The sequence below is a fragment of the Passer montanus genome, unplaced genomic scaffold (genome assembly GCF_014805655.1).
Source record: "Passer montanus isolate IOZ18808 unplaced genomic scaffold, ASM1480565v1 scaffold6, whole genome shotgun sequence".
Taxonomy (NCBI): Eukaryota; Metazoa; Chordata; class Aves; order Passeriformes; family Passeridae; genus Passer; species Passer montanus.
The window spans coordinates 4,475,914-4,495,790 of record NW_024371037.1 but is presented as its reverse complement, the minus strand read 5'-3'; the positions used below and the strand labels follow the sequence as shown (position 1 = coordinate 4,495,790).

The 19,877-nt window shown below is 45.8% G+C and overlaps 2 protein-coding genes across 4 annotated transcripts in view; one reads left to right on the top strand and one right to left on the bottom strand.

Moving 5' to 3' along the window:
• Positions 1–1,434, bottom strand: part of TRABD (TraB domain containing) — a 31,788-nt gene extending 30,354 nt beyond the window's left edge. The window contains exon 1 of one of the 3 annotated variants that reach the window (XM_039726916.1): positions 1,346–1,434. The gene's annotated coding sequence lies outside the window, so the exon portion shown is untranslated. Of the gene's footprint in view, positions 1–1,256; positions 1,277–1,345 lie in introns of those variants that run through there. The other 2 variants (XM_039726918.1, XM_039726917.1) reach the window with 2 other exon arrangements.
• A 13,319-nt stretch (positions 1,435–14,753) lies between these two features.
• LOC120510802 (tetraspanin-7-like) lies at positions 14,754–17,916 on the top strand. The gene has a single exon (XM_039727016.1). It carries the CDS (start codon positions 14,828–14,830, stop codon positions 15,542–15,544), a length of 717 nt encoding a protein of 238 aa, XP_039582950.1. The 5' UTR covers positions 14,754–14,827; the 3' UTR covers positions 15,545–17,916.
• The last annotated feature ends 1,961 nt before the right edge of the window (positions 17,917–19,877 follow it).

Here is a 19,877-nt window from a genome sequence, read left to right as displayed (position 1 = left end):
AATCCAAGTTACCGAATCTTGAAAGTCTACTGCCAAAGACAGCAGGGCACAAACCAATGCCACAGCCACAACCCAGATTTTTCAGTTAATAAATTCATTTAGCTTAGGATAGTTAAATGGATACGTTTTTCCCCTACTGTGTAAGGTCTATCCCCTACTAAAATACAGATGAGAAACCACCCCTGGAATCTGTTTGGTTTGGGTTTTTAATTTTTTTTTTGCTTTACTCTGTTAGCTTTCTAAGAAGAAATACCTCCATTGGTACATGGACAGTAGTTGCACAGATGCAGAACTCTACAAAATGGAGAAGTGTCGTTCCAGACACCCTGGGTATTTTTTTCAATTAGTATTGTCACCACCACATTTGTGAAACAGCATCTAACCTGTAAAAGACCATCCCGTTCTCTCACTTTTCCAACCCACCAGTTGCAACTTTCTCCAAAGTTTTACCAAAGAAAAATACTCTCTTCCTTCCTGAAAGCTGGTAAAAATAAACACCTCTGTTATGTGGACATCTGCATCAGTACATGTATTTTCCTCAAGAGAAAAGCCCAGGCTATGCCGGTGACACAAGTTATGCTCAAGAGCTAGGTTAATTTAAACTGTTTTCACAGGTGAATTCAGAAGAAGCCACAACTGAGACCAAACCAAAAAAAAAAAAAAAAAAAAAGAAGAAGAAAAAAAACTGTGAGTCTCGGCTTTTCCGCAAATCAAACAAATCCCACGCTCTTATCACCAAACACCTGGATCAGGAGCGTTGTGCCGTTGTGCCACGTCCGTGAACCCCAAACCAGTGAACAGCCATAACGAAGGCGCTGAAGACACGCGGCCCGGGACCCTACAAACGGCCCCAGGAGAGGCATTTTCCCACAGGTTTCCAGCCCAGCCGCAGCTCCCCGGCCGGCAGGGCAGGGCCCCCCCGGCGGGCGGCGGGCACCGGCCGCCCGGCCTCCTCCGGCCCCGCGAGCGGCGCCGCTCGGGGCAGCGCCGGACCGGCCCCGGCTGCACCTCTCTCGCCAGGCCCGGGGAGCGCTTCCAGCCACGGGAGCGAGCAGGGCCGCCGCGCCCCGGCCACCTCCCTGCCCAAGCGGGCGCTGCCCGGCAGCACCTCCGGGCCGGCACCCGGAGGGGCAGGACCCGGTGGATACCAAGGGGGAGCGGCGAGGGGACACGGCCGCGCCGCTCGTAGCCCCCTCCCCTCCTGCGGGGCACCGGGAGAACCGCGGCACCCCCCATCCGCTTCCCCTTGCACGCACCGCCACGACCTCGGTCGGCCCCAGCACGGCCCCGCCGCCCCCCGGCCCGGAGGGACGCGGCAGCGCGGCCGCCCCCCGTCCCCGCTGACCTGCCGTGCTGGGCGATGGCAGCGGCGGAGCCGCCGCTAGCCGGGGCGCTGCGGGTGGAGCGGGCGCGGGGCGCGTTAGCCGGACAACGTGCTGCACGAGTCAGCGCGGGGCGGGACCGCCGCGGGGCACCCTGGGCACTGTAGTCCTTCTCCGCTCCCGGTTGCGCGGCAGCGGGCGCCAACGGACTACAACTCCCAGCCCGCCGGGCCAGCCCGCCGCCGGCCCCTCCTCCTCCTCCTCCTTCCCCCCTCGCTCGCCCCGCGTGGCTCCTCCGCCGGCGGCCGCTCCGCTGCGGCCCGGAGCCGCGCGGCGCCGTGTGCGGGCCGGGCCCAGCGGCCGCTCGGGTCTGTGCCGGCGGAGGGGCCGCCAGGGGCTGTCGGGATTTCTGCGGGAGCCCCGGAGCGGAGCGTGCGGGGCTGCCATCAGCGGCTTTCCAGGCGCCTTCAGCTTCCGTGGGGGGCGGGGGCCCTTCTGGCAGGGAACTGAGCCACGTCTGGAGGCCGCTTCTGTCTGTCCTGGCGAAGCAGCTCTGCGGCCATGGCGACCGCTCTCGGCCGAGCCCGGCTTGGTGCAGGAGGCCGGCCTGGCACCGACCTGCAGGCCTGGACGGGAGCCAGCGGCGCTGCCCGGGTGTCCGTGGCTGCCGTGGCCGCCGGCACACGCGTGGCCGTCCTTGGGAGCCGGCTGGGAATGTGTACAGGTGTAAGGAGTAAGGGAGAGCCCTCAGGGGAGGGACTGCACCGAGTGTCCGTGTGAAAACACCCCGAAGACTGAAATCGCAGGGATATCACACTCCAAACGACATAATCTCTGAATTTGTCCATTACTTCCTCGATGTGCCGCCCTGCTTGCCACTGCTGTTCTGGCCCTTTGCTTTCTCTCTTGCAGTGGGCCTCTCCTGCTGGAAAAGAGTTAAATGTTTCACCCACAAAACATGAAAAATCTGTGTTACACCACTTCTCTAAGTACAAGGGGCATTTGGTGATACTCCAAATGACTAGGCTGACACATACAAGTATTTCACTGGTCAAGAAAATATTTGTTTTCAGAAAGATGTGTCGAGAGTTGATTATAACAACTGGTTGTGTCCTGGAATTGTCTCTTACCCTTTTCCTACTTCTCTGTTCTGTTTCTGGTAAGTCACAGTTCAGTGACAGTATGGCTTAAAACACCCATTTAGTCTGAACACACATTTGTTGTCTAAATGCAGTTTCATTTGAACAGATGTGAAGGTTTGTTTTCTAATTTTTTTCTTACTTCACATCCTGAGTTAGTTTAGGATTAGGCTGAGCTTTGCAAGAATGTGGTATGTGGAAATCAAGTCCAGACATGTTGAGACAGTTGGGAGTTTTACTTCCTGTTTCAACTTGCTATAAAAGCACAGAGCAGGCATTTCACGGGTGAATGATCAAAACACACTGAATCAAATAAGGTGCAAGCTACACAGACCTTCTGTTCTGAGGAAGAGCCATCCAATGTCTGACATAAAAGGAAGAAAATTTCACACTGAGCATTTTAATCTAGTGCTGTACACTGATTCCAAAGACTTTTTTTTTCCTTTTTTTTTTTTCCCCACAAGTGGTGAGTGAAGGCCACCAAGAAACATGGGACACTACTGGATCAGAACAAGTTGATTGATGCTTTTGAGGAGTGTGCCCAATGGCTTTATTGGCATCCAAGGACATTGGCCCTTTGAGTAGTGTAATTTCTAGATGCAGCTGCTCCCCCTGACCACAGCTGCTTGCTTTTGAGTCTGCTTCTAATCCCACCTCTCCAATCACCAGCCTTGCCCAGCCACAAGCTTTCCATGATGCCAGACCCACCCTGTGCCCTGTGAACGTTGGCTAAGCAGCACGAGAGGCCCCTATGCTCAGCAGCTTGAATATCAAGTTGCAGTAGCATCCTTTGCACAGCTGATCACAGATTTTATCCTCAGATTTGCTCAACTATCAGTGTGCCAGGCTTGTACTCAAGCCCCAGCTATTTGCAGTGTCATGTGTTTGGTTCAAGCTGATACTGAGTGACAGTTCAGTATTTTTTTGACTGCAGCTCCTCCTACTACACCACCAATGGTGTTTTGTTCAAACTCTGTGAGCCCCTTGACAAGATACAGGTCTGTCTCCAAGCTTCCCACTGCTTCAGATGCAAAAGCTCAGTGGTTTTTTTTTGGTCAGAGCATGGGAGCACCGCCTTAGCCCTGCAGGAAATACCTCATCTGATCTGATCTGATCTGATTGACAAGCCCTCTGCTTTTGGGAATACTGTGAACATTGTTGGTTTGATTTTATTTTAGCTCGTGATGCTGCACCCTGATTATGTCAACAGTGTTGGTACTTTTGTATATACTTACTTCAGGCAGGTTTCCTTTGCTGGCTCAGCAAAAGCTGTGGTGGCTGAACATGCCTTTACAAGGACTGAAGTAAGATGCAGGTCTCTAATGCCACGAAACAACGTGGCTGGAGATTCTGCCTGTGCTGTTTCAGCTTGGTTTGGTGCACAGCACTTCTGAAGGTGGAGAGGGAGGGCTGAAATGGGAGGAACTTCATCAAAAGCAAGGACCTCTGCCAGCAGGAGGTCTTAGAGGTTCCCTGGTTTGGTGCACAGCACTTCTGAAGGTGGAGAGGGAGGGCTGAAATGGGAGGAACTTCATCAAAAGCAAGGACTCTGTCAGCAGGAGGCCTTAGAGGTTCCCTTGTGCCAGGATTGTGCCAGGGATCCCTCTGACAACTGTGGTGTCTCTTCAAGAGCCTATGTGACTGTAAATTGTCTTCTGCTCCGTTGTGAGCAATGAATGACAGAGTTGTGGTAATTGAATACTCCATTAATTAGCAATTGCAAGATGACTGATTGGTGTTTTCTGAGAAGCCTAATGTGACATGTAAATAATGTTATTAACATTTAATACATTGAATATCTTCTTTAAATGTTGCTATTGATGTGGGACTGTTTTGAGATCAATGGCAAATGCCAGTAGTGAAGAAAGGGCATGATCGATGATTCCCGGATTTCTTCAGTGTTTCAACTCGACTTAAAATACGCTTCTTTTTTATACTGAAACTGATCCTCATGGAATGGTTGCCAGCCACACACAGTATATCTGAAGTAAGTTTGTTGTATAATGAGCCAGAAAGGCTCCTCATGAACATACCACTGTTCTTAGGCATAGAAATTTCCAGGAATTTTGGGGATTTCCAGGACTAGGAAGAGGAGAGGCAATTAAGTGCACTTCTGCCTGCCCTCCCTTCCTCTCTTTCCTTCTTCTCTTCCCTCCCTTCTGCCTTCATCTTCCATCCACTCTGCCCTCTTCTTTCTCTTTCTTAAAAAGTTATTTTTACATAAGTTTCTTAAGAACTGATAGGAGTAATGATGTCATCAGCCAGAAGAGCTCGATTGTCTTCAGATCTCCAGTTTGTAGCAGACAGAGAGACCCAGTGCAACATTTGAATCAGCGCCTGAGCAGACTGCCACGGAAGGTACCAGGCTGTTTCCTGGATGGCCATGTGTCTGTCCAGATTGCAACAGGTTTTTAAGAACTTGTAATAAAGAAGAAATCACCACTTCCACCCAAAACAAAGAACCTTGACCATCAGAAATGTTATTCAAGCATCTGACCTAAACTGGTGTTTGCCTGTATCCAAGCCCAGTAGCCGGTGCTCTGTGGGACTGGAGGATAACTTTCCCTTTGTAGCAGCCTTCACCTGTTTAAACATTGTCACGTCTTCTCTTGCCTTCTCTAGACTAGTGAGCCTTAAGATTTTTCTCCGTGAGTCCCAGCTTCGTGGATACTTGGCTGGGGCTGGTACCTGGTTCCATCACTGCTGAGCATTCCCAGATCAGCAGGATCCTGCCCCACCGCCTCTGGCGTTTCTAGCCCAGGAGCAAGGTGGGGGTGCTGTGACCATGGCTCGTCGGGACACTGACAGGAGCGTGTCACGGGCGCGCTGGGGCAGCAGCGGGGAACAGAGGGCGGGCAGCACAGGGAAGGGAGCAGAGGGAAGGCAGCAGAGGAAAAGGAACAGAGGGAGAGGAGCAGAGGGAGAGGAGCAGAGGGAAGGGAGCAGAGGGAAGGGAGCAGAGGGAGAGGAGGAAGGCAGCAGAGGGAAGGGAGCAGAGGAAAAGGAGCAGAGGGAAGGCATCAGAGGGAAGGCAGCAGAGGGAAAGGAGCAGAGGGAAGGCAGCAGAGGAAAAGGAGCAGAGGGAAGGCATCAGAGGGAAGGCAGCAGAGGGAAAGGAGCAAAGGGAAGGCAGCAGAGGAAAAGGAGCAGAGGGAAAGGAGCAGAGGGAAGGCAGCAAAGGGAAGGCAGCCGAGGGCGGGCACACGGCGGGGCCGGGTCGGTGCCGCGGGGCTGTGCCGCCCCCTGCCGGCCGCGCTCCGTCAGCGCCCTGGGGATGCTGCGGCCCCCGCCAGGGTCACCCCACAGCCTCCGCACCCCTCCTTCAGTCTTCTTTTCTGGGAGACACCATCCATCTCAGACTGCGAAGCTGAAGAAAAAACGCAGAGTGACTAGCAGCTTCACGGAATTTCTTTGACCGTCCTCCCTGGAGGAGGCGCGGGTTTCTGTCATTTCGATCTCACTCGCTGCGTGTTTGTTATCGCTCAGAAAAGGCCCCGAGGGCCACCTCCAGCGTGCTTCACTCCCTCGGGTCAGGAGTATGGTCTGTATTCACCTTGCTCCTAAACGGCGTCATCTAAACATGCTAAGAGGGAATTTAGAGAGTGATTCTGCTGCGCCCAGGAGAGATACGGCTGTTCTGTCACAGAGGTGGCAGCCTGCCGTGTCAAGAGTGCCATCGAGACCCAGTGCCCTCCGTGCACTGGCATATCTGCTCCTGAGGCTTAGAAGGTCTAGGAGATGTTCCTTCCACACTGCTTCTACAACGGAGCTGCTGTATGTGGAACTGGCTCCCCATGGAGCCATGTGCTGTATGTGGAACTGGCTCCCAAACCACACACAGGACTACTTCAGCTATCTCTAGACCTTACAATTTTCCCTTAAGATTTGCATGAGATGTGGGGGCAGTTCATCATGAGAGGCTGCTGTGAAGGGAAGCTGATGACTGTGAGCAAGGCTTTAGCAGCTGTGGTCCAGCCTTTGTGGCTGTGCTGGTGACTGTGGCATGGGCACAGGCAGGTGTGCAGTCCACAGCGTGCATGCGGAGGAGGATGGTGCTGATGGCAGAGGGGGTGGAAAGGCTACAGCTCCTTTGTTCTTCCTCTGCATCATCCCCACCCCACCCTCTGCTCTCCCCCTCTCCATTAAATTTGTAGCAGACCTGCAGAGCACAGTGCATTGCAGAAGCATTCCGAGTGCTTGTGGGTAACACGGCTTGGGTGCAGAAGCTGCATCGGCACAGCGCTCTTTGTGAGATCGTTTGTGTGGGAGGATGTAGAGCAAGCAACGTGGCATTGCTCTGACAGCAAGGTGGATGTGAGACACCAGCTCTGGGCTTTCTTTGTCCAGGAGGCAAATTAGCCTGTGCTTCTCTGCAGGAAAGGCTGGAAAAGAAGGCAAAACAGATTGTACACAGATGTACCTCTATGAGGAAGCCCAGGACTACACAAATTAATCTTTCTGTTCACCAGAGGTAAACAGAAGTCTCACAACAAAGCCTAACTCCCATAAGCTTTGGAAGGCAAGGAGAGACAACAGAAGTATTATATGTGGTCTTGTTCCTACACATGAACAATTAAATTGCACGGTGCTGTCTTCAACTAATAACAGACTGGATTAGAGCTACAGAGCAGAAAATCTGGGCTAATGCCAGTTTGCAATCCATAATGCACTCAGATTTGAAAGCTGTATGGCATTATGAGAGGCTTTGGTTGTAATCCCTGCAAATAAGTAAACAAATGAGTTGAAGATAAAGACCAGTTAATGAAGCACTGAAAATCACTGCTGATGTCAATGTGAGATGTGGACACAATAAATAGAATGAGGGGTCCAGATACTTGGTTTAAAGTTGCACTGAAAACCCTGGTTTGGCAATGGGATTTTTTTCTGTTAAATTTCTCTGTTCTCAAAAGCCTTGGGGCATACATATACAGTAACAGCTTTTCCTACAACAAATTGAACTGGGGATTGAAAGAGCTGTTCCTGCTCTCCACTGATTCCCCAAGGGATCATTCAAAGCCAAGAACAGTAAGTTAATTTGAGCAGGTGGTGCAAACATTTTCCCACATACTACACCCATATGTGGAATCAGTGAAAGTGCTGTAATCGACTTACCCACTCATCAGCTCCCCTATTTGCATGAGCTGTAAGACTCCTTATGTGTACTTGCATTCATTTGAGGACATAGCTTGCACAACTGAAGTCCCTGGCAAAGTTCTCCCTCACTTCAGTGGCTACAGGACCTGCTTCCAGGAGCTTGCTGTGAGTGGGCTAAAGATGGAGAGCTCAATACCATTAGTATGGAATTAGTTCAATTATGTAATTAAATTAAAAGAAAAATCAACCCTTTTGCATGATTACAATCCCTTTCTTACTAATATCTAGAAATACTCTGGTGTAGGAGTGTGCTCCCTAATGACAGAGTGGCAAAACTAGCCTTTGTTCCCCAAAAAAAGGAAAGAAGCCCAGAAGTTTCTCTCAACGATTAGGTGAAAAGCCACCTCATAGGACCTCAGGGACTTCACCAAAAACTCGAGAACATCTAATTGGATAGAAGCCAAAAAGTCCCACCTGGCCCATCAGGAAGAAAAAGAATAGAACAAAAGAGCTAAGTGCTTTTGTGAGGTGTTTTTACCAGGAGCAGACCTCTACACCTGGCTCGAATTTTTCTGTTTGTTATTTTGCCTTTTATTAAACCTTTTTTGTTTCTAACACTGCAGCAGAAGTCATCCTGCTTATTTTCTGCCCCCAAAATAACAGCTGAGCTACCCTTGGGTGTACTATATTTCTTTTGAGAGCTTATGAGACCTGTCCCAAGAAAAAGAAATATAATACTCTGATTCACAAATCCCAGCTGCTTTTGCCTTCATAGATTAGATGGAAAAGTGCTTAACACATGAAAGGTCCCTTCATAATGCCTTTCTCCTGAAAAAAGAATTAAGTTACTAATAAAATCATTAGGCACCCTAATGTTAATGTTGTGTTCGTGTACACATTTCAGTAGTAGGGAGTAGTTGCACAATGCAGAATCAGAACCAAAAATCCAAAATTATAGCCACTACATATCAGAATATTCAATTGTCTCCCATGGATTTGAGTCAAAATGTTAATTCCCATGCCTGCGTCCTCTAATAGATCTTTAAACAAATAGGTGGAATTTCCAAGAAATTAAATGTGTTCAAATGTTCTGCAAAAAATCCTGGAGCATACACCTAAAGATAAGAGTGAAGAGAAGGAAGGAGACATCCTCAAGATTTCTGAGAAGACAGAGAACTTACTGGTTAAATGCAGACAAGTTTGAAAAGGACTCTATTAGGAAGAAAAATGAAGAATAAAATTACCACATGGTTGGAGGTACACAGCTTGTGGTAATTGGGAGTGTGGCTGTGGCAGAGCCTCATCCCTCATGCACTACAGCTGTGAAAAGCAGGTGAGCAGCATTGAAAGCAATGAGCCATGGAGTGCCCAGGTGCACCCACCAATCACCAAAGGGACACACAGGTGCAATGCATGAACATCAGGCTATAAAAGGTTGGGCTAAAGAACAAGGAGAGCAGACACTTGAAGCTTTCTGGTGTGGTGTTACTCTCCATGGGCAGATGCCTGAAGCCTTCTGATGAGGTGTGGTGTTACTCTGTATGGGAAAATGCTTAAAGCCTTTTGGAATTGTGTGGTGATACTCTGTGTACTGTGGCTGTGCTGTGACACATGGTCACAACCAACAGCTTCTGCTCACCTGCCCTTGTGGTCCTGGTAGAGTGGTTTAAAGAGTTTAGTGCCCCTAATGAATTTGAGAGGGCTTATGCAAATCCTTCCTACCTGGCATGACAGTTGCCTAGAAGCACTCTTGTAATCTGTTCCTCCATCTCTGGTGAGAATATAGGAATTAACAGCAATAACTTCCCAAGCCACTGGCTTAAGGGCTACCTGTGCCCTGCAACAAAATTCACCCATCTGAAAACCTGAATAGTTGCCAGACAGGTTACAGCTTAAATTGGCTGCTTTTCTTGGGCAAAGAAACTACAACAGTAAAAAATTGTACTGTTTATGTATTATGGACACATCCAGCTGTGTGTGCTGGGCATTTTTTCCAGAAGGATACTGTGAGAGACTGTATTGAGAGCTTTGCCAAAATAAAAAGAATCCCACATCTACTGTTTTCCCTTGGTCAACTAGATGGGTGACTTTGTCATAAAGAAAAATTAAGTTCGTTAACAGGACTTTCCCCTCATGAAGAAGAGTAACTTTAGAAGTACATGAAAAATGTCTCACAAAAATAAAATAAAAAAAAATTTCAGCAATTCTTCCTGTGGGAAACTGTAAGAAAACTTCTTGTAGCTTTATTGTCTTCAGAGAAGCTGTAGAACGGATAATGTTACAGGCATTTTTAATACAAAATTGTAGTAAGAATTCTTCAGATTCTGTCATCATAAGAGAGCGAAACAAGATCCTTCCTATCTAAGTATCAGAGAGGACAGGCAGGCTGACAAATGATTGTCCTGATTAAAGCAATGATGCCAGTGTGGGGTGTTGTTTGCACACAGGCTGTTTCCTTGTTTCCTTTGACTAAGCCTTTACTGACCTTTACAGCAGGCAAGAGCAATGCTTGCTTGAGGACAGCACACTTCATGTGAGCAATTCAAGGAAGCTGTAAAAGAACATGGATCCAGGCCCCAAGGCTTGGAAAAACCTCTGCTGTTGTACTGTTGTTGCATTACAGAAAAGCTGTAACCATTCACCTCAGCAAGGACACAGGTTTGTGCCCCCAGGATAATTGTGGTGCTCTTTCACCAGCCCACACAGAAGGTGCGTGGTCACCTTGTCCTCTGCTGTGGTGGCAAGGTCTGCCAAAACACAGAAGCACAGCAGAGACAAAGAAGATACTCTTTGTGTGGAGGTAGGAATCAGCTGGTACATGTGGAATACCTTCCTTTGCACTGGATCTCTGTTTTCTGCTAAATGCTTCAGCCGTGCAATTATCCGTGAGATTTCTCAGTTCCTCACCCAGGGGCACAGAAAGCATGAACTTTGCTTGTAACCAAATATTCTTTTTCCACACTAACCTTGTGCCAAGCACCAGTAGGATGCAAGAGACTACTCATAGGTATTTTTTGATAAAAACACATTACAGGAACATATAGATCACCTCTATACATCAGGTTGCGTGCATTATCTATTTTATATAATCAGCCATGACAGCTGATTATATAAAATAATATTTTCATTCCATAAAGCTACACTTACAATGTCACTAAAACGTTTACTGTTTGTTACATAAGAAAATAAAATACATGGTGTATTGGGGTCTCTTATGCATCCAGAGAGGAACAGTCTTCTCCCTTGCATCAGCATTTGTGAACTGGAAGGCTCCACTGTTGTGATAAAATTAAAGAGAAGTGGTTGTGCTATGCAGTGAGAGTCCCTAGTTTACCCTAATTTACTCTGTTTTGGATTGGCTGCTCCACAATTAGTATCATGGCATTTGTTTAAGATAAGACAGGAAAAGGGGCTATAGAGAAATAAAGTCATTAACTTTCAAACCCAGCAAAGGTGATACAAAATTATACCAACCAAGTGAAAAGTGGAAGAAATTTTTGTTGCTGCAGATCTTGTAAATCTCAAGTATGGAAATCTGTGTTGATAAGTGTAGGTAAGTGTTATATGAATGATGACTTGCCAAGTACACTGAACTGCTGTCACTATGCACAGATCCCATATGTGAAATGCTTAATACCCTCAGCTCCTAACACAACAAGTGGAAACAGAGAATTAGTAGAAATATATTCAAATATTTTAAAATTAAATGTAAAATTTGCCAATATTTAATCTGATCTTGTCTTCTCATTGTTCCCTGAAAAGTTTAAAGATCTACTTTGATTTTTTATTCCTTTGACATGGTATTTTGACACTTTACTACCTACCTAGCCTGTATGCTATTTGGATACATAGCTGAAATGTATCCAAAGTGCTGAAATGTATCTGATGTCCAGCATATAATAATTTTCTGTGGGGTAAGTGGAAAGTACATTGAATTTTTCCTTGAGAGACTTGCTCAAGGCATGGATCATATTTTCCTCTAGTTATAGTGAAGGTACAGCTAAAATTAAATTTTGTGCTTTACTTTAAGGTTAAAAAGCACATTAGAAGTAAATCATTAATTCAAAGCATCTCTGATCATTGCTATTAATAGCAAAGTAACTGATATATAGCAGAGATTACACACTTGAGTTCCTAAAATAAACTTGCTGTGAAAAAAAAAAAAGAAATAGCACTCATGCTAGTACAGTTGGTGAAGTACATTAGTACATTTCAAGGATCAGTAGGTTGAGTTCTTCCTTAGGATCCTAGTTGTGCAGGTGGAGGCATCTGCTCAGCCATGCAAGCTGGTAGGAACCCCACCAGATGCCTCTCTGCTCTGCCCAGGCTGTATCTCTGAGTCTGCTGATGAGCAGGAGCAGTTATCCAATATTTCCTCTTGGACCAAGGGTTTGTGATTACTTGTGAGGCAAGTAATGTGTGCTATTTCATAATCTATTAATTTTCCCTGAAGGGACCTGCAACTGGAAATGAGTTCTGTTATGAAATGTTGATACATTTCCTTCTCAGGATGAATGGAAAGATTAAGGGGAAATTCTCTTTCCCCAAGTTCATCTTTTCCCATTTAACCTGCACTTGCACCACATCCATGCAGCACAGCCCTGGGAGTCTGTAAAACTATGACTTCTGTTTCAACTGATTCAATTTAAAATAAAGATAACTTTCAGTTTTAGATAAAAATAATTTCAATTGGAATTAGATAACTTGTCTTACACTGAAACACTGCTTTTCCTATTAACAGTTCTATTGAACTCAATGGGCTTGAATTTATGGTGTAAGAAATCACTCAACATGATGAAACATTGCAATATCAGACTTTACTGTAGCAGACACTTTTGTTTTGTATTTACAGGGATCCCGCCCAGTAGGCATCTTGTCCTTAGGAGGAGCTCTTAAGCATATTGCCAGACAACAAACTACCAATAACAAATAGTTACAACATCAAAGGTACACTAGTATAACACCAGCAGAACACTATGCTGGCATCACAGGACTTCTAGTTTTCCCCAAGGTAGATATGCAGGCACTTTAGCATCTATAGTACCTCTCTAGTAAATCATGACATGAAAATCTCATTCAAGTGTCTAAGAAAATACACTTGAGAACACTAAACCAATACTTTAAGCTACTCTTGCTACCCATTTTTTTGTGGTAAAGCTCCTAACTACTTGATCTTGCTGTCTGTGCAAGTACTGCCACTCATTCTTCTAGCCAGAGGTACCTTAAATAGTCATGAACTAAGAACCACAAAAAGGCTCAGTTTCCTTGAAAAGCTATAAAGAATCCCTGTATTGTTCTTCCCCTCTGTTACAGAGTGATGGGAAATAGTCACTTCAGAATCTCAAGTGTAAACTCCAGGAAAAAAAAATCACAGGAAGTGGAGATGATCACTTTAAATCAAAATCATCATGCATTTGCCAAGAAGATGTAACACTTAAGACATTATCAACCCAGAAGAGTAAAGAAACAGGAAAATTCATACTTCAAGCAGATGGCTTTTCCTTGCCAAACAGCATTTCAGAGCACTGCCTAATTAGGTATCTCCCATCACCCACATGCCCTTCAGACGCACAGTTTGGCATGCAGCTTCTTGCTGTCACTAAGCACCAGTTTTCTCTAGGATATATTGGCTTGCATTTCCCAGGGTCAATCTCAGTGAATTCCCTACCCAAGTTTGTAACCACTCTTTGATAATTGGTATTGCTTCTCTGACTTAATGGCTTAGGCACATCTGAATCCTCCCTTCTCATGGTATTTCCACAACACTTTGCTTTCCGAAACAACATGGAATGGATCATCACTTCTCTTTCATCATGTTGCCAGTCCACATATCACGTGTAATACAATAAAAATTTATTCACTTGTATGATTTAATGAGATTCTTTAACGTTTTTATTACTAAGATGTAAACATAATTTATGATTTGGGTAATGTCTGAAAAAAACAAGCTACTCTAGTAAGTTTATTTTTCAGACACTGAAGCTGTTTCATCATTTATGGCTTCACATATGCTCAAGGAGTTCAATCCTACCTCCTCTACTTACCCAAATAGTTCCAGGAGTATGGATTGTGAGAATGGACAGAATTCAAGGCCTCTAATAAAGAACAAGTGATTTTTCAGTTATGATTATGCTATATTAATGGTTTGACAACTATGAGTTGCACATTAAGCCTGTGCATTAAAATGTGACACAAAGCACCTCCTTTCCCTCCCTAAATCTGTAACAGAAAGAAATCAAGAAAATGTTACCACTGAAACAAGTAAACCTCAGAATTCAGTCCCAAAAGGGTTTGACCAGCCTTTTTTTTCAGTGTGACTGTTGCACATACAAACTAAACCCCTGGAGATGCTAATTCTACCTCTGACTGGGACACTGTCTCATTTACAGTTTCCTACTATTTTTTTTAATCTGACTTGTAGGGGTAGCTTATGTTTTGCAATGAGACTACGTTGATAAGGAATCTCTTCTTGTAGCTTACGGGGCCACAAGTTACGTAACAGTACCTTGCTGTGCTTTAATGTCTTCTCAGCGGCTCAGTGTTATCATGGGCTAAATCAAATGAATATTTAACAGGGCCAGGCCACACTGAAAATAGTTTCCAGCTGGGAAAATCTAAACTGAGTGACTGACTGAATGTGTAGTTAGTTAATAGTCAGGTACAGATTTGTGCTTATTTCTACAAAGGGTCTTAATAGTACAGCTTGATGAAGTAAACAAAATAAAAGAAATAAAACCAAAACCACTCGTTGTGCTTCCTGTAGGTTATGTCTGTGTTAAGTATTACTCCTAGTGCTTATAAAAGTTTAGTCCCTCGCCCAGGATAAGCCGGGGCTGCAGCATATGCCATTGAAGTTTAACACCGAGCTCTCCTGTTACAGAATGTTTTCTTTTCTCGGCTGAGGGTCCGCAGTGCTGCAGGCAGGGGCAGCTGCCGGTCGCACCCGTTTCCTTCTCCCGGGGAGACGAGCGTGGAGCCCGGGGACGGCGGCCGGGCAGCTGCTCGCCCTGGGCGGCTCGACCCCCCCGCCGAGCCCCGCAGCGCGGCCAACGCCGCCGGCCCGCCCCGGGCCGCGCCCTCAAAAGGGGCACGGGCCGGAGGAGCGGCGGCACTGGCACCGGGCAGCACCGAGGGCTGCTCGGGGAGCCGGCGGGGCCGCACCTCGAACAGCGCCGGGCGCCCGTGCTCCGCTCGGCCCGACGGCCGCGGCGGGCCCTCACCGTGACCGTGACCGCCACCGCCCTCCCCACGACGCCAGGGCCCGAGGGCACCATGACCCTGCTCAAGCTGTCCCTCATGGCCTTCAGCTTCGTCTTCTGGGCAGCGGGGCTGACCATGCTCATCATCGGCCTCTGGGCCAAGGTGTCTCTGGGCAGTTACTTGGCGCTGTCGGCCAGCGACTACCCCAGCGCCCCCGCCATCCTCCTGGCCACCGGCGTCGCTGTCATCATCTGGGGCTTCCTGGGATGCTTCGGCGCCGCTACGGAGCACCGGGGACTCCTGCGCGCCTACAGCGCGTTCCTGGCCGCCGTGCTGGCGGCCGGGCTGGCGGCCGGGCTCTCGGCGCTCCTGTACCGCCGGACGCTGGCGCAGGGCTTCCAGGCGGGGCTGCGCCGGGCGCTGCTGGCCTACGGGCAGGACGACGGCGTGGCGGACGCCCTGGACGCGCTGCAGCGCGCCTTGTCCTGCTGCGGTGTGGAGAGCTACCGCGACTGGCTGGCCTCTCCCTGGGGGCTGGAGCAGAACGGCTCGGTGCCCCTCAGCTGCTGCCGGGCCCGCCGCGGCTGCCAGAGCAGCCCGCCCGACGCGCGCAGCCTGCACCGCCACGGCTGCTTCGGCTCCGTGGCCGCCTTCGTCGGCAGCAACATGTTTTATGTTGCCAACGCTGCCCTGGGGCTGGCGCTGCTGCAGCTCGTCGGTATCGTGCTGGCCTGCCTGCTGGCTGCCCGCGTCCCTGCCCACCTGCTGGGCATCACCACCCCTCGCTGAGATCCCCCGCTTCTGCCCCTTGTCCCCTCCAGTTCCCTTCTTTCCCACATAACTGAGTATATCCCACTGGGAATATCCTTCCTTCAGATTCACCATTTCCACTTGAGCGTCCTTCTCCAGGCTCCATTCGTCTGGAGGCTGTGTTAGGTGTGCTGTGAGCACCTCAAGCCCTTCAGAGGGGAAGGTGCTGGGAAGGTGCCTGCTGGCCTGGACACGCGTCCTGCAGGGCAGCAGGTCCCCACTGGAGCCTCCGGACCACTTCGGCAGGGAGTGGTGGCTGCATGGTCACTCTCTGAGGCAGCAGGGACATCTGAGGCAAGGCTGACTGATTTTCTGGGTGGTGTACACACCAAGGCACCTAAACGTAGACCAGGAAAGAGTAGAAGATGTAGGAGAGCAAGAGAGGTGTCTCTTGACATTACACCATGTAAGTTTTCTTCTGAGACTGGAAAGTGATGTTACTGATAAACTGCTGGAGTGCACGAGGGGCAGACCTGGTCCAGGGGCACACAGACAGCCATGCCAGCAGCTGGCCCTGGGAGCTGCTTGAGGGACTGCCCAGCATCGTGCATCCCGTTGCCACAGATATCCTACCTTCGGGTGCGTTTTCTGCTGTTGGTATTTCCAATGCCGATTTCTATCTAAAGGTGGAGCTGCAGCTCTAAGTGTTACTCCCTCCTTCAGGATATGCCTGTCCTCTTAGCCAGTGTGTGGCTGGTTATATATATCTTTGCAGGGCTGAAAAGACCTAAAACCTTGTCGTACAAGAAGATGGCAAAAGCTGTACGATCAGATCTGCTGAGGGGTGGCAAGTGGAGAGAAGGTTCGTTGCCCTTCAGAAGTTTGCTTTGAACTTTTACTATTAATATCAGGATAAATGGAACAGGCTGACTGTTTTATAGAAGTGTTTCTAAAAATCAGCCCTCAGACTCTTAACATTTTTCCTCTCTCAAAGGATCTGTCTCTGAAGTGTGCCCCCACCTACATTTTTGAAGCCAGACCTGTGTACAACCTGAGAGTAAATGGAGAATCCCCAAGACTTGTTGTGTATCTCTGGGTGTATTCAGGTCAGACAGCAATATAAATCTACAAGAATTTGGGGTTTTTTTTGTGACAGAGCTGGGTTTGCATTTGGAGTTTGAGGAAAAGCAAGCCATGGACTTCAGAGAGTCCTGAACTTTCAGAACTTAACTCCGGCTTGTTTCCACTTCCTTAAAACCTGTGAACTCTACTTTTATGTGTTCTCTACCTCGCAGCACAAAGACATGCCCACCTTAACCAGCAAACAGGGGAGGAATGATTTCAGAAAAGAATCAAAGAACCACAAAGGAACTCCAGAACATGGCATCTCTTAGGAACGTGACTTGCAAAGCTGTGGAGAATGGTCAAATGAGTAAAGAAGATGACTGGTAGCTTCATGGGAGGAGTGGAGCAACTTTGGGGGAAAGGCTTTCTTTCATGTATTAGGTGGCTGTTTAGCTATGATAATTGTGTTCCAGGTTAACAGTGTAGTGTGAACAGTCTTTGCAGTCATTTGGGTATTCACCTGCATAGGTGGACTCTGGAAATGTGTTAGGAATCTCTGTAGGCAAAACAGTGCTTTATTTTTGAGGGCTGATGTTTATTATTTTACAAAAATATATTTTTTATTTTTGCTTGTAAATGTCTCTGCATTTTTTTTTTTAGTTATGTGATAGTGGAACTCCTTTTATTTCCTGGAAGTCAAGATGATGTTGTACAATTTTAACAATGGGCAAAAAGTATAGTTTGTATGGTAAATGGTACTTGAGAAATAAAGTTTGGCAGCTGCTAAGAGCAAAACAGGTCACTGTGTCAGCTTGGAGTATTTGCATTGCTGTATGTCTACACTTGCAACTAAATGCAAGTGAAATGAAGTTTACATTGAAATGTAGAGACAGAAGCATGTTGCGAGTTTTAAAAATTATTATTCAAAAGATCCATTATAGATGAAATAAAACAGGCATTATAGAGACTGTGGGAAAGGGGCATGGAATTGCACTGGCTTTATAAAAAGATCTTCTATATTTGAGTTAATAAGCTCTGAAAATTTACAAGAATATGACATTGCTCTATTTTTACTTTACTGATGACTAAAATTATTTCTGATTTTGACCCTTGTTGCTTTATGTGACACATAGTAGTCAGTAAAAATGAAGTACTCTGTTAAAACACATTCAAACATAGTGTAAATATGCACTTCAGTGAATTTGTTTTGGTTTTAAGTTGCTAAGAGTATCAAAATAGGAGTAAGAGCAAGTTTGAAACGTACCAGTGTATGTTTGTATGGTGATTGGGTCTGAATCTGGGACATCAGCTGAATGTAATAAATAATTAAAAAATGTAAACCATCACTCTGCACTCTTGGCCTCACTAAAATAGGATAAACCTTGGCAATGACCGCATAAATGCTGAATATATTTATATCACCAAAGATTCAATGAACTGGCTGTGTGTGTTTATTGAATATGTATTGCCAGTTCCTAGAATTAACAACGTTAACTTTTGTAATTGTGAGAAAGAAATGTCATTCTTCTCTAAATAATTTCCAGATTAAGAGATTCCCAGTAGCTGTTTCAATTGTCTGGAATTCTTTGTGCTCAGTAACCAGATCTTACTTTAAGTTTTAAAATTTATCTGGATTCAAGGTTCATTTTGTTCTACATGGTCAAAATGTCTGTAACTGGAAAATATTACAGGGGACAGTACCATCTATCCCTTGCTGGAATATGTGTTTGTTTTCTGTCTCCACTTTAAAGTCACTCATCAAAATAGAATATTTTAATAAAAGATCATACCATTTCTTACAAAAGGCTAATATAAATTCTAACATACTGGCTATTCAAATCAAGGAGCAATTTGTGTTGCAGTTGTAGAAACAACAGCTCTGTTGTTTGGACAAAGTAATATTTAGGATTAACAGGGTGCTAAGATTAGACCCTTGTTATGAAACAAGGACTATTTTATAATGCTGATCTAGAATGCCAAGAATATAAATCTTTCAAACTTCAAAAGTGCTTTGATATTTCATCCAATATGAATTATTTGCTGTAGCTAAACTTCGTGTTACAGAAAACCAGAACTAAAAATGGCCTTTATAACAGATGATTTTTTAAGTAATAAGAGGTGAATTTTAAAGTAAGAGATGATATTCTGGGGTTAGAAAACTTAAACAGTTGGCCTTCCAACATGTGCATAGTTTATTTTTGGGGATGCCACTGTTCACTTTGTGCAACTTGAAAAGTTAATGACAGTCACATTGTTTCCTTGAAGTTTAAGCTTTTCAGGATGATACTGTGGAGAGACATTCAAAGCAAACTAGACTGCAAACAACCTAGTGGTAGGATCTCCTGTGATTCTTCTGTTTCCTTCTGTTTCAGTCTTTGTAGGGTAAGCCTTTTGACAGCAGTAGTGAATATTTCATTGGTCGTGCACCCATTGTGCTTCAACATGGTAAAAATACATATTTCTACTCAACTCTATGTGATTCAAACCCGCAGATTTCACTTTGTTCAATGTGCCATTTTAATTTGCTGAGAAATTGCTTAAAATATCACAATTTAATCCTGCTTTGTTGTGCCCTCTACTGCAACATCTACTCTCTGGGCCAGTAAAATGCAAATATCCAAGGATTTAGTGTCCCATGTCATCAAATAGAACACCATCACACATATTCTTCAGAGGGATATTGCTCAAATATATGGATTTGCTTGTGGATGAGACAGAAAAAAAGAAGCAAACTAAGGAACATATTCTGTCCTTCATATTACCTTTGATTTGCAATTGACACACAGTACTCTGTTGTAAGGAGGAAATCTTTTGTTTATGCTTTTAAATCTACAAAATAGAATTTATTAGAGTATTTTATCTGGGCTACAGAATTAAAATTATCAAATTAAACTTTATTTAAAATGCTCTAATTCTATAAAGATCTCTCTAATCTGCTTGAAATGGTTTCTCTGCAGCTTTGCTTCTCCTGTGCACTCATTCTCCTCATGTCTAGAGTCACTCTAAGGTTGGCTAAGTTTTGAGTTAAGTAGTGTTTGAAGCTTCAATCTTAGACTATTCCCATTTTGTAGATGTTATCCCTGGTTTATCATATTAGGGTACTCAGACTAATTATGACACATTACATATGTATATATACACATATATATGTATATATACATACATATATATGTGTGTGTGTGTGTGTATATATATATATATATATATATGTACTCAGATACATTATGAATATAACGTTGGTATTTGTTGGTTTTGAACAGTATCTTGAGTCTTAGGCAAGGCCACAACAAAATAAAGGGAATTGCAA

Coding starts and splice junctions, on each gene's coding strand:
- LOC120510802 (XM_039727016.1), top strand. CDS start 14,828: ATGACCCTGCTCAAGCTGTCCCTCATGGCCTTCAGCTTCGTCTTCTGG.